This window comes from Numenius arquata, chromosome 2 (assembly GCF_964106895.1).
Source record: "Numenius arquata chromosome 2, bNumArq3.hap1.1, whole genome shotgun sequence".
In the NCBI taxonomy this organism is placed as follows: Eukaryota; Metazoa; Chordata; class Aves; order Charadriiformes; family Scolopacidae; genus Numenius; species Numenius arquata.
The window spans coordinates 61944576-61959821 of NC_133577.1; the positions used below are offsets into that span (position 1 = coordinate 61944576).

The 15246-nt window shown below is 41.5% G+C and overlaps 1 protein-coding gene across 1 annotated transcript in view; it reads right to left on the minus strand.

The window, feature by feature from the left end:
* Nucleotides 1-15246, minus strand: part of PIK3C2G (phosphatidylinositol-4-phosphate 3-kinase catalytic subunit type 2 gamma) — a 214836-nt gene that overhangs the window by 167270 nt on the left and 32320 nt on the right. The window contains exons 7-8 of the mRNA XM_074167982.1: nt 5963-6026; nt 376-498 (exon numbers count right to left, since the gene is read on the minus strand). Coding sequence (XP_074024083.1) covers nt 376-498; nt 5963-6026 — 187 coding nt within the window. The remainder of the gene's footprint in view (nt 1-375; nt 499-5962; nt 6027-15246) is intronic.

Consider the following 15246-nt stretch of genomic DNA (forward strand, 5'->3'; position numbering starts at 1 on the left):
GATAATTACCAAAAGAATGTTTTTCTTATTTTTAACAACCTATGCTTAATATATGAAAATTAAATAGTTTGAAATCACATGATTTGGTAAATAGGTGCTGTGGCAAAGCAGAGATTTGTATGTTTGATGGGAATAAGAAAGAACAACCAGAGGACCACATCAGTTATGGTTAAACACAGGACAAGTCCTCTGTTGCTGCTCTGTCACACATTGTCAACAATCTTTTCTTTTTTTATAGTACCTCTATCTAATGTTTGTCAGAGGGAAAATATGTAGTAAGACAGTAGAATGGCCTTGATCAGTCAGAAAATTAGTGATACCCATTCAAGCTCCAGTTTTAAAGAGAAAAATAGAACACCAACTTGCATCTTTTACCTGTGCTTTCACCAATGACACTGCACGGAGTTTCTTCACGGCATCAGTAATGTCTCTGGTTTCCACAGAACAGAGGACACCACAGATTGTTTTAGCTACTTCAATCACACTATCAACTTTATGCTGTTGATGGCAAAGAAAGGGAAAAAAGCAAACATTAGACCCATGCCATTTATCAGAAATGCCTTACCATAAGCTTCATGCCAATGAGTATCTAGAAAATCATATCTGCTCATGCAAAATTAAAACACACCATGCATTAGCCTGGCTACATTCAAATCGTTAGAGTCCAATAGTTTCCCAAGGATAGCATAAATTTTATTGAAGTCCAATTATCCTCCAACAAAATGTGCCTTGTTGAAACTGTGACAAATTTGGTATCTCAGACTGATTTTGAGGCAAAACATTGGTTTGTCTGAACCTCACGAGCGTAGAAGCACTGTAAAGAAACTTCTGACGAAACACGAACCCAAATGATTCACGAACTTTCTGAGGTTTTTATGATACTGTGAAATTTTCCCCACTATTGTCTCCTATGGCAGCCAGCCATATTCCTCCTAAAAATAGTGACTGTGTGGGAGGCTGCATAATCTGACACCTGTGGACTGAGTACTTCTGTAACTAGCTTTTCTGCAAAATATAGATATAGTTCAAACTATTAAATCTTATTGATAGTAAACGTAGATCTTAAATACTACAATACGAAAAAAAATCTCTAGGTGAATAACCTTAGAAATATTTTGGGGAATTCAAGAAAAGATAATTTGGATCCCAAAGGAAGAAAAATAAATAAATAAATAAGAATTCATGGGTTTCCTGCATAGTTATATCACTTCATTAAACCTTAAAATACATTCTTCTGAACAAGTAGAAGCTCTCCTATAAATATTCTCCGTGTTTCTGTACTGATAAACGTTCCTTTTAGTGTGCTACAGCATGTCTATGTACTGATAAAACCATTTCTCTAACTCATCCATTTCATGCCTGAAAAAGAAAAATTGTACCAAGATGAACTTTCTATTTTTAAGCTTAAGGTCTATACCCAGACTGTACTGAGAATGTTACCACCTGTCATTAATACAAATAAATTTTAAAATATATTGAGGTTACTAATTCCACTTAACACGTCTTGAGCAGCACTAAAACAGGAATGAATTACATAAAATATCCTCAATTATTTGGTGGTCAGAATTCTTTTAAATATAAGTTGTTGGGATTTTTTTTTAGTAATTAAAGACAGCAACACTTCTTCATCCTAGAGGGAGAAAAAGGCTATGGCTGACTGTGATCTCTTGAGAACTTTAGACCTCCTCCTTTGGTCTGAAGTTGATTCACCCTCCTGCCAGTTTACAAGGAGGGCATTTCCTTTCTTTTGTATTTCTTACCTACCACTTAGATTTTTAAATTGAACTCTTGCAGGATTTACTTTCTATGTACACATATATTGCCGGCAGTAGTAGAAAACTGTAAAAATGCCATGGCTTTTTTTTCCCATGCACGACACTGACAACACCAAAGCATTATACATGCCAGTTTCCTGTGCAGTTGTTGAAGAAATGCAGATATATATATACAGACACATACACATATACATACATATATAATTTTTAATTACTATATATAGTTTGTAATTAAAAATTAATGTAATGATAACTATTTAATTTAAATACATTTTAATTTAGTATTTTTTTTCTTCACAAGTGGATATGGATTATTAGAGCAAGGGATATTATGTCTATAAAGACACATTCATGCAGGGCAATTTCTTAGTGGTACATGAGCAATAGACATACACAAGAGTAATCCTTGCATAGAGAAACAGCTATACTACTGGACAGAAAAAAAACCCAACAGCGTATACAGAATCATAGAATCATCTAGGTTGGAAAAGACCCTTGGGATCATCGAGTCCAACCATCAATCCTACTCTACAAAGTTGTTCCCTACACCATATCCCCCAACACCACATCTAAACGACTCTTAAACTCATCCAAGGATGGTGACTCAACCACCTGCCTGGGCAGCACGTTCCAGTGTCTGATCACTCTTACTGTGAAGAATTTCTTCTTAATGTCCAGTCTAAACCTAGCCTGTTGCAACTTGAAGCCATTCCCTCTTGTTCTATCGCTATTTGTTTGTGAGAAGAGACCAGCACCAACCTCTCTACAATGTCCTTTCAAGTAGTTATAGAGTGATGAGGTCACCCCTCAGTCTCCTCTTCCTCATACTAAACAGTCCCAGCTCCCTCAATCGTTCTTCGTATGACTTATTCTCCAGGCCTTTCACCAGATTCGTTGCCCTCCTCTGCACCCGCTCCAGCACCTCGATATCTCTCTTGTATTGACGTGCCCAAAACTGGACACAATACTCCACGTGTGGCCTCACCAGTGCTGAGTACAGGGGGACAATCACCTCCCTACTTCTGCTGGTCACGCTATTTCTAATACAAGCCAGGATGTCATATATTTTTGTATGTACATATATATGCTGTTCCACAAAGAGAGCTGGGTAACTTTAGGAATGTATCCATTTCTGTATAATATACTACACCATTTAGATATAAATTAACAAAGTACTTAGTATTTTCTAAGCTACTATACCATAGACTTTGTTTATATGGTTGCTACTTCTGAGGAGCATATTGAAGATCAAGGAGAGTAAACATATGAAAAAATAATTACGTAATACTGTATACTATGAATGATTACTTTTTCACATTATTTCTCTTTTAGGTTATTATCATGTAAAGAGTTTTCCATATCTAGACACTTGACATTGATTTTTATCCCAAAGAAGGGAAGACAGAGATTCATTTCTTACAGAAGTTTTACATTTTCCAAAAGTCCAAAAGAATTATAGTCAACATCTTGTATATGTGTTTTTTTCCCTCTACATATTTAAATACCAGCAGAAACTTTGAAGGATATTTGGGTGCTTAAATTATTTATATGATGAAAAAAAAAAAAGACTACTTCATTCTAGAAGCTCTACACTATGTATTAAAAATTTACAAAGTTTTCTCTCCACAATAGTACTTTCTGAATAGATTTAAAAATGAAGTGCATGTCAAATGACTATCAGGGCAATTCAAATGGCTAGTTGTCTGACTGCGCACACTCTCTGGGAACATTCTTTACATTTCAACCCCAACAGCACTAATCCCAGCCCCACTTTGTGCCAAACATCCTAAACTTTTTTTTTTTTCCTTCCACGTCTTGTAGAAGCATTATCCATCGTAAAATGAATTTTGCATTCATTGATCATTACTAATAACAATGTTAGTGGGCTTGTCACAAAAGTCTGGTGAAGTACTGGTATCTCCAAGGCTTTTTAACAGCCATCCTCGAACAAGTAAATTTGGAATTAGGTACATAAATGTGAAAAAAAATTACTGATTTTTTTAAAGTGAGAATCTCAGTATCTGTCTGATTAAATCTGAATGCTTAAGAGGGTTCCAGCTGAGTACAGAATTTAAGCAGGTATGTGTGTACTTAGTTTAGTGTATGTGAGTAACTCCCAGTGGCTTAAAGTTCAGGGTGTGCTGAGGGTGGCTTGTGGTGAATCAGAAGAAGAATAACAACCCTCCCAGTGCTGTGCGTGCTGGCTTTGAAAATCGACATAATTATTCCCATGTAACCTTAGGAAAGGGGGCAGTTATGAAAATCCCAATTTTAAACCTTCTTAAAGGAATCTAGGCAGATGTTAGAGAAAATAAGTAAACAGGGATACAAATACAGGGTTCTCATTTTTTGCTTTCTTTACTATATACTTATGACTACAACTTATTACATTACAGCTCCATAATTTTTCAAGCCACTTATTAAAGCAAAGCAATAACACTAGTTTAAATTATTATAGATTTGAAAAAGATCCATACACTCTGATGCTTCTGAATGAAAACATCTGCATGGTGATCTGACCTATGTCATTAACTTGCAATCCTGTTCTTTTAAGCAATTCATATGAACTTTGTTGAGTGTCCCTGTGTAGACAAGACCTTGTTAAAAAAAAAAAACAAACTACAGAGAAATTTAGCTCTAGAGTAACACATGCATATTTGTTGCATAGCATAAATATTTGAAGAATGTCCTTTCTTCCCTTTATAAAAAGTTAATGATCTCAAGTAATTGCTTACTCAAGGTAAAAATCTTTAGCAAAAACAAATTTAAGAGTTCTTCGTTATAGGTCTGAGGAATATCTACAGAGCGTCAGTTGCAGAGGGTGGATTGTAATGTCTCATTAATGTTGAGATTATAGCTTTCTTTGAGTTTGGAATCTTCCTACTTTAGGCCCTAAAATTTGAAGTGAATGTGAGTAACTACACTGATGGGTCTACTTCAGCAATGAAATATGTAAGCATATTTGAGTTTGGGGACCTCAATTTTCCAAATGGTTAAGACTGCATCCCATTTTATACACTAAACAGTTCCCTTTGAGAAGTTGCTTACAAAGGAAAATTCAGTGAATACCTACACAGTATCATAACCTAAGCTTTACTTCGTAGCTAGGAACAGTTCAACAACTTTTGAATTTCTATACATTTTGCAAAAGAGCCAAATATTTACACAAAAATGTAGAATATTTTTATCTACATATATTTATTTACATGAGTATTGATATATATTTATGCATTTGTGTATGTCTGTATGTATATATGCATTTTTATATGTGTGTGTATGTATACACATATGTGTGTGTATGTATACACACTTTTATGGATGTGTATGTTTTCTGACTATCCAAAATAGAAATACCCATAGATCAAGGATATCCAAAAAGATTAAAACCTGGACTTGAATATGGGTGACAGATTTCTGAAACAAAATAAGAATTTTATGTTTAACATATATTTCAAAGAAATCCATACTTCAGCATAATGAATTATAACTCTGGAAGGGGGGCATTGGAATATCTTCATGCTACATCAGTATTCTTTGATTTTACTAATATCCATTTTCTTTCCAGTTCCAAACCTTAGAAAGTCAGTTAGCAGGACACCTGAAACTCAGACCAAACAGCCATTTGGTTTCTTCCAAGCTATCGCTCAAATATGCATTTGTCCTTCAGACATTTGCCCTTAAAACATTAGTTAGTAGAGAAGATTTCCTAAGAGAATTTTCCTTCAAGTATGTAACATTCACTTGGCTGCCCACAATACTTTAAAATAAAGCTCTTACAAGTTTTGCTGCCTAAACCTAACCTTCAAACTATTGCATGCTTGAATATATAACCTAAATATGCAAACATTTGGTTTGTGGGTTTGCAAAATCGGGGACAAATTCTGCAAATATATATAATGTATTATACCTCTACTAATTTCAAATATTATACTGTCAATCCAAATGATCCTGTTTTATTTACAGGTTCCTTGACACTTACAAATAGTCACCTTTGATATTTTAAATTTGTAGCACTTTCTTCCTAAACTCAAGCCAAGTTTTATTAAGAGAATTTATATTCTTTCAAAGTCATGTTGAACAGCCTTAATTAAAAGCCTTCCTTAATTGCATTTGAGACAGATTAGTAATTAGATACCTTTCACGTAGAAGTTAATGCTTTTCTGGCATAACAAACTGAGAACAAATACCTCATTTTGCAACAGATATTCCACTTGACTTCTATATTTCATAATAACCGAAACAAGGTTCCGCCTGGAAATCAGAAAAAAGAAAACAACATTAAGTTAATAACAACTGGGTAAAAAGAACAGGTCTGGTTTTTTTTTCCACGTTCTATAACTTGGGAATAGTTTAATTGACAGTGTTTTTATGATGGTACAAGACAAGGACAAGTGATTATGTAGACATCATGTAATTGAGCCTAGATCTCCAGGGGTTTTTTGTAGTCATTTGCCACAAAGCAAAGATGTAAAAATCTACTTATACCTGGAGGATAGATGTTTCCCAAGTGAAAGAACTTTTGTAACCAACTTGCTATTTCAGTGTCTACTGAACTCCAAATCCCATTTATTTTACGCTTTAAGGTTAAGCAAGTGCTTAAATACTACCCTTGAAGAAGATGGACTGAAGTACACGCTACAATGCCTTCTTTCTCAATCGCTTCACAGACTAAAGCTGTAGAGAATCAGGCAAAACGCCTGAAAAAGCTCTGCATTTCAAAAGTCCGTACTAAGTTACAAGTATAAAACTGAATATTATAAATAGGGACAGCACTGCTACATAATTCATTCAACTTTATTTGCTTACAGTTCTCAAGTTCACGCACTCAAACTATTCCAGCAACTACCTTCTCCATAGTATCACCTAAGCTGTGAATTTGTTTTACTTCTATAAGTATAGACATATGGGCAGACATATACCACCCTGTAGTCCCATGCCTTTGGCGTGCTACAGAAGTTACCACAAAGTTTGTACAGGCAGATTGTATTCACTAAATTAATTAGGATAATGAAGAGGAGTATACCTTTCTATAACTGAATTATAGGACTCACACTTCAGCTGTAAACCTCATCATTTTCACTGAATTTCACTGAATTTTTTTAGAGTTGGAAGGGACCATAGAGATCATCTAGTCCAACTCCCCTGCTGAAGCAGGATTGCCTAATTTTAGAACCATAAGTTCCAAGTGCTATCTCCAACAGATAACCAGAATCAGACTTTTGCTTTTAAGAAGCGTTTGTGTAGTCTTCTGAGTTTCAAGCACAGTCAAATTCTAGCCATCAATTGTGTGTCAGCTGAAACAAAACAAAAAAGGTGCCTGTGAGACCATGGCTAAGGCTGTTACACACAGGAGTACACCTTTCTTTTCCTTTGACAGCCTCCTCTGCTGGGTGAAATCTTCAGCAAAAGGTAGGGATACCTTAATTCCCACTTCTACACCCTGCCTAGCCTACTGATGGGGAAAATGGACACTTTATTGCCTTTATAGTCCTCAATGGTAGTTAGGGTTTGCATGTGCTTTTATGAAAAAGTGGAAATTTTGAAATTTTAATTTATATTCTTTCTTCAGAATTTGCTTTACTTGCTTTTTTTTTTTTAACTTGCTTTTCTTCAGAACTTGCTTTACTCTATCACTTTATTCTCGCCTTATTTTTTTTTTCCCCTCTCATATTTCCCACTGACCCTTTGTATTCGGGTTCACTCTCCTCAGAAGGCTTAGAAGGAATCTCCCTGCCATTGCAGTCTGGTAGCTAAAAGTCACAAAAGTATTTTGATTGCTTCAAAGCAAATGGGCTATTTTTTGCAGAGAAACTGTGCATGTCCTCATGTATCTTAGCTGGGCTGAGTAATCAGAGATTAGACTTGCAACTATAGTCCAAAGTACAGGTTTCACGGTACGTGTTCAGACTCTCATTATATCTATTGTATGGCAAGAGAAGGAAATAGAGTCAGTGCACTGAAATCATCATACGGAATAGAGAAATGTTAGGTGGCCTTCCCTGTGCTAATACCAGAGTGTATTTCCCTGTAGACGCCTACTATTCACCTCCTCCTACAGATGGTTTTGCCTTTACAGCTTCTTATTTCCAATCTGCACTAGCCTTATCTAGCCAGGTAGTTTGTGCCTTGAGTAGCTGTCTGGCAATTCCTCCTGTAATCCTGTTAAATCACAGCTAATACAAGTTGTCGCTCAGCTTTGACCAAGTCTCCAGGCATAACATCTTTTTCATAGCATTACCCAGCTCAAAAGTAGTTCTGGACATATCAGCTTGCCTTGATGCATACAGGTAAGAATGTTTATTAGCATGCTTGGCCTAAATGCAGGTTGCAGAATAATTTCAGAAGTTATAATACTGGTTCGAAAAATTAGCATATTTTCCATCAGTTTATTCTACCCTAGAGAATTTTTTCTATAAAGTAGCCATAATTTTACATAATTAATAGGAAACAAGTCCAGCAACTTGTAAAAATGATCAGAATATCTCTACTAATGCTTTCCTCAATCTTTGGCTGCTAGATAACTAATACTACCCATATATTATCACACAGACTTACTTCACACTCGCACATCTTTGATAACTGTGTATAAATATGACAATGCTAACCAAGCCATGAACATTCAGTGTTTCTTTGACAAAGAGGAAATTTTTGGAGCTTTTAGCAAGGCAATAGGGAAGGGAAGGGAAGGGAAGGGAAGGGAAGGGAAGGGAAGGGAAGGGAAGGGAAGGGAAGGGAAGGGAAGGGAAGGGAAGGGAAGGGAAGGGAAGGGAAACAGAAAAGAGAAAAGTACAAACAGCTTGAGATAGTCTTCGATCCCAGCTGGTCTATATGGTAGGAAGATGACAACTATATAACTTAGTATATAGTATATTCTATAGCTATAGTATATAGCATATACTTACAGCATTCATTTTTCAGTTTCCTGGCAGCAGCACCTACTGTGGAGCAATGCTAGGTTTCCTTTCCAAACTGCTGTTTATCACCATGCCGCCTAACTAAGTGGTGCCTAACTGCGTGGATCAGACTAGCCATCGTGGTATAGTTACTGGCACCTCAGTGTCAGAGATTATGGGCCAATGGACTGCAGATCTTCTGATGCACTCATTGATTTACATCGTGTTCGGTTCTCAAGCTATAAAAATCAGCACGTGAAACGATGTAGGAGCTGCTGGTGTTATTTTTTCACGTTTGCCTGTGAGAGCAATTCTGATTATTTCAGAGATAAGGTTCCGGATCATTCTTTTTACTTCATCTCAAGCCAGTTCACGCAGTTCTTTTTCCTTCTCTGCTGGATCTAAGCAGACTGAGTATCTCAATCAGTATATTCTCTAAAATACAAATGTTAGTGTACTACAAACATAACTACAGTGCATGCAGACAACCCTAAGCATTCTTTTATTTAGCTAATCTAAATACTCACAGCTGTGAAGGAACAGCAATATGGGAAAGTAATCTGCTGGCCTTCCTAGGTGCCAGGCAGATTTGCACAGCCCCTGTTGAGCCCATTCTACTGCATCTCCATTCCACTGCATCCATCTACGCCGTCTCTGTTATAGCCCTAGCTAGATATAGAACTGAGGAATCATAATGTTGCAAACATATATCCCAGTGCAGAATAAGCACAAAGATGTCATTGCATGTTATGTTAGAAACAGCTGCTAAGACTAGATATGATATTATTGACTGGCCTACTCACAAAAAAACACTAGGGTGGTGCTGCTTACAAGAATAAGGGCTTTTCTTCACTGTACGGCTCACATAATTTTTGTGGTGCTTCAAATCTAAGTGCCTTCTCAACATAATTGTGCTAGTGCTTTCAGCTCAAACTAGTTGACTCCAATGAGGAAAAAGAATATGTGAACGCTGCTAAAGAAGTTTGCTCAAGGAAGTGACTTTTTCATCCCTAAATTAAAGAGTGCATGAAGGCTCGTGTTCACAATGCTTGGAGTAGCCACAGTTAGAACCAGTTAAGCACCCTGTGTAGCACCAAGTGAGAACCTACTCCAGGCCCCCTGCGGCTCTAAAGTGCTACTAAGACATGTAGGTTGTTTTATTGATTAAACAGGCGGGGTTCAGTTCAAAATGCCCAACATAACATGCTGGTATTTCCATACCATAACATGAAAGGTATGTGATGCACATCCTGGAGCAAAGCTTAAGCACAATGCTGGAAGACTGCATATGTGCAAGGAGTCTAGTGTGGTACTGTCTCATGGACATAGCCTCCAGGAAGCAGTCCCCGGAATGAACTAGGAGAGTAGACAAGGTTAGAGAATACTTAAACTGGACATACATAAAAGTCTGCAGGCCCTGATGAGATGCACCCACAAATGCTGAGGGAGCTGGCTGATGTCGTTGTGAGACCAGTCTTTATAATCTTTGAACAAACATGATGACTGGAAGAGGTGCCTGAAAATTGGAGGAAAGTAAATGTCACTCCCATCTTCAAGAAGGGCAAGAAGGAGGATCCAGAGAACTACAGGCTGATCAGCCTCACCTTGAAGCCAAGGAAGTTTGATGGAACAACTAATTCTGAGAACCATTTCCAGGCACATGAACTACAAGAAGGTGACAGAGAGTAGTCAGAACGGATTCCCCAAGGGAAAGTTGTGCTTGACCAACATGATAAACTTCCATGATGAAATTATAGGTTTTTGACACTGTCACTCATAGCAACCTCCTAGAGAAGCTAATAAACTATGGGCTGAATGAGCAGTGAGGTGGATTGAAAACTGGCTGAATGGTTGGGCCCAGAGGGTGGTGATCAGTGGCACAACGTCTAGTTGGAAGCTGGTAACTAGCGGTGTACCCCAGGGGTCAGTCCTGGGTCTAGTACTCTTCAACATCTTCCTTAGTGATCTGAATGATTGGGCAGATCGTACCCTCAGCAAGTTTACTGATGACACAAAAATGGGAAGAGTGGTTCGTACACCAAACGGTCGTACTGCCATCCAGAGGGATGTCACAGAATCACAGAATATTTTTGGTTGGATGGGACCTTTGAGATCATCAAGTCCAACCAACAAAAAAAAAAACAAAACCAAAAAAAAAACCCAAACCCCACACCCAAAACATCCCAGAACACCAACACCAAAACCAAACCAAACCAAACCAAACGCCCACAACCACACCCCACCCCACCCACAAACAGATGCAAACCAACAATCTCGGGCACTAGAGCATGCCCTGAAGTGCCATGTCTACACGTTTCTGAAATACCTCCAGGGATGGCGACTCCACCACCTCCCTGGGCAGGCTGTTCCAGTGCCTGACCACTCTCTCAGTAAGGTCATTCTTCCTAATACCTAATCTAATCCTCCCCTGCCGCAACTTCAGACCATTTCCTCTGGTCCTGCCATTATTCCCTTGGGAGAAGAGGCCAACACCCACCTCTCCACAACCTCCTTTCAGGGAGTTGTAGAGGGCAATGAGGTCTCCCCTCAGCCTCCTCTTCTCCAAACTAAACATGCCCAGTTCCCTCAGCCTCTCCTCCTATGACTTGTTCTCTAGACCCCTCACCAGCTTGGTGGCTCTCCTCTGGACATGCTCCAGCAGCTCAATGTCCTTCCTGTAGTGAGGGGCCCAGAACTGAATACAGCACTCGAGGTGAGGCCTCACCAGCGCTGAGTACAGAGGCACCATCACTTCCCTCCTCCTGCTGGCCACGCTGTTCCTGATACAGGCCAGGATGCCGTTGGCCTTCTTGGCCACCTGGGCACACTGCTGGCTCATGTGAAGCTGGCTGTCCACCAACACCCCCAGGTCCTTTTCTGCTGGGCAGCTTTCCAGCCACTCTGTCCCAAGCCTGGAGCGTTGCCTGGGGTTGTTGTGACTGAAATGCAGGACCCGGCACTTGGCCTTATTAAACCTCATCCCATTGGCTTTGGCCCATTGATCCAACCTCTCCAGGTCCCTCTGTAGAGCCTACCGACCCTCAAGCAGATCAACACTCCCACCTAGCTTGGTGTCATCTGCAAACTTACTGAGGGTGCACTCAACCCCCTTATCCAGATCATCAATAAAGATATTAAACAAGACCGGCCCCAAAACTGAGCCCTGAAGGACACCACTGGTGACCAGCCGCCAACTGGATTTCACCCCATTAATCACAACTCTCTGGGCATGGCCATCCAGCCAGTTTTTTACCCAGTGAAGAGTACACTTGTCTATGCCATGATTCGCCAGCTTCTCCAGGAGAACGCTGTGGGGGACGGTGTCAAAGGCCTTACCAAAGTCCAGGTAGACAACATCCACAGCCTTCCCCGCATCGAGAAGGCGGGTCACATGGTCATAGAAAGAGATCAAGTTGGTTAAGCAGGACCTCCCTTTCATAAACCCATGCTGGTTGGCCCTGATCCCTCGGCTGCCCTGCGCTTGCCATGAGAGCTCACTCAAGAAGATCCTCTCCATGATCTTTCCCGGTACCAAGGTCAGACTGACAGGCCTATAGTTTCCCGGATCATCCTTCCAGCCCTTCTTGTAGATGAGCGTCACATTGGCCACCCTCCAGTCATCTGGTACCTCTCCTGTTGACCAGGATTGTTGATAGATAATGGAGAGAGGCTTGGTGAGCTCTCCCGCCAGCTCTCTGAGTACCCTTAGGTGAATCCCATCCAGCCCCATGGACTTATGCGTGTCCAGGTGCATAAGCAAATCATTAACTACTTGCTCCTGGATTACGGGGGGGTTGTCCTGCTCTCTATCCTTATCTTCCAGCCCAGGAGGCTGAACACCCTGGGGGTAGCTTGTCCGACTATTGAAGACAGAGGCAAAGAAGGCATTAAGTATCTCAGCCTTCTCCTCGTCCTTGGTCGCAATGTTTCCCCCCGCATCCAGTAAGGGATGGAGATTCTCCCTGACTCTCTTTTTATTGACGTATTTATAAAAATTTTTTTTTTATCTCTTATATTTATGGCCAGGTTGAGTTCCAGCTGGGCTTTTGCTTTCCTAATTTTTTCTCTGTATAACCTAACAAGATCTGTGTACTCTTCCCGAGTTGCTTGTCCCTTCTTCCAAAGGTGATAAATCTTCCTTTTTTCCCTAAGTCCCATCAAAAGCTCTTTGTTCATCCAGGCCGGCCATTTTCCCCTCCCTTTAATTTTGCGCCTCATGGGAACAGTCTGCTCCTGGGCCTTTAGGATTTCCTTCTTGAAGAGCGTCCAGCCTTCCTGGACCCCTTTGCCCCACAGGATTATCTCCCAAGGGACCCTCCCAACCAGGGTTCTGAACAGGCTAAAGTCCGCCCTCTGGAAGTCCAAGGTGGAGGTTTTGCTAACCCCCTTCCTTACCTCTCTAATAATTGAAAACTTGACCATTTCATGATCGCTAAGACCAAGACGGCCTCCGACCTCCACATCTCCCACTAGTCCTTCTTTGTTTGTGAAAAGTAGGTCTAGCGAGGCACCTCTTCTGGTAGGCTCTCCTACCAGTTGTGTCAGGAAGTTATCTTCCATACACTCAAGGAACCTCCTAGCCTGCCTGCTCTCTGCTGTGTTATATTTCCAGCAGATATCCGGTAGGTTGAAGTCCCCAACCAGAACAAGGGCTGGCGATTGAGAGACTTCTGCCAGCCTCTTATAGAATACTTCATCAACCTGCTCATCCTGATTGGGTGGTCTATAGCAGACTCCCAACACAAAATCCCCCTTGTTAGCCTTCCCCTTCAACCTTACCCACACACACTCAACTTCATCATCACGGGAATCTACCTCTATACAGTCAAAACACTCCCGAATGTACAGAGCCACACCCACGCCTCTCCTTCCTTGCCTATCCCTCCTGAAGAGCTTATAGCCACTTATCGCAGTATTCCAGTCATGACCATCATCCCACCACGTTTCCATGATGGCCACTACGTCATAGCTGTCCTGCTGCACCATGGCTTCCAGCTCATCCCGTTTGTTGCCCATGCTACGTGCATTAGCATAGATGCACTTGAGCTGGGCTCCCGATTTCACCCCCATCCTTGGCCCTTTACCCCCAGGCTCATTACCAGTGGGCCTGGTTTTATCCCCTTCCCCCTTCGATTCTAGTTTAAAGCTCTGTCCATGAGCTTTGTCAACTCCTGGCCTAGTACTCTTTTCCCCTTTTGGGATAGGGTTTTCCCATTGTTCGTAATCAGAAATTTCTAAATGTCTATCCCTTTTCTCAAATGAAATGACAGAGCGAGAGTCCTCACTAACCCAGCATCCTTCAAGCCTTGGCATGCTTCCCTTGGGTTTAATCCTGACAGGCCCAGTTAGTTCCCTATCCCCCCTCATATCTAGTTTAAAGCCCTACCAATGAGCCTTGCTAACTCCTGCCCCAAAATTCTTTTCCCCCTCTGGGACAGGTGTATCCCACCTGCCCCCAGCAGGCCAGGTGTCTCGTATATCTGCCTATGCTCAAAAAACCCAAAACCCTGCCGGTAGCACCAGTCCCGGAGCCACGAGTTGACCTGTTGCCTCTCCCTATTAATTTCCTCATTCATAGTTGCCACTGAAGGGATAGAGGAGAACACAACTTGCGTTCCTGATCCCTTAAGCAGCCGTCCCAAGGCTTTAAAATCTCTTTTAATTGATTTTGGCTTCCTTCTACCCACTTCCTCACTACCCACCTGAAATACTAACAGGGGGTAATAATCAGAGTGGTTTACCAGGGCAGGAAGTTTTTCCAACACGTCCCTAACCCGTGCCCCAGGGAGGCAGCAGACTTCCCTGTGAAGTGGGTCAGGGCGCCATATTGGTCCCTCTGCCCCCCTCAGTAGAGAGTCACCCACAACAATGACCCGTCTGCTTTTCCTTTTGGAGCTAGTAGTGATGCCGGGTCTATGGTGACTTGTTCTTTCTGACTTCTCCAGCCTGGGTGCACTATCCTCCTCTCCAACAGCCAGTTCCTCCTGCAGGACTCCATACCTGTTCCGCAAGGGTAACTGGGGAGGTGGGAGGGGCCGGGAGGGGGCTCACCTGCTTCCCCGAGCAGGGACCTGTTTCCATTCCCCCTCTTCTCTGAGATGTCCTCCTATTGCTTGGTGACAAGAGGGGAGGGGGTTCTCTGATTTATGTGGGGCCTCAACCTGTTCCCTTACTCTCAGGGAGCGGGCCCACCAGTCAATATCTCCCTCACACTCCCTGATACTCCTCAGCCTCTCCACTCCATCCTTCAGCTTGGCCACCAGGCTGAGCAGATCATTCACCTGTTCACATCTGACACAGGTGTTGTCCCCACTACCCTCCATGGCAAGAGCCAGGCCCCGGCACTCTCTGCAGCCAGAGGCCTGAACTCCCACATGTTTGCGTGAGGCCTCTGTCTGGGTGCCCACAGCTTTTCTAACAACAGCCTTCGACCGGGTAGCAGCCATGGCTGGATCTCTACCAGCAACTGACACCTTGCGACTCGAGGGTCAGTTGGGATGAGGCCCCTAGTCCTCTGGCCACTTAGAGGGATTGAATTTACCTCGTACACCAGAAGAGGCTCAGCACCCTGCCGTACA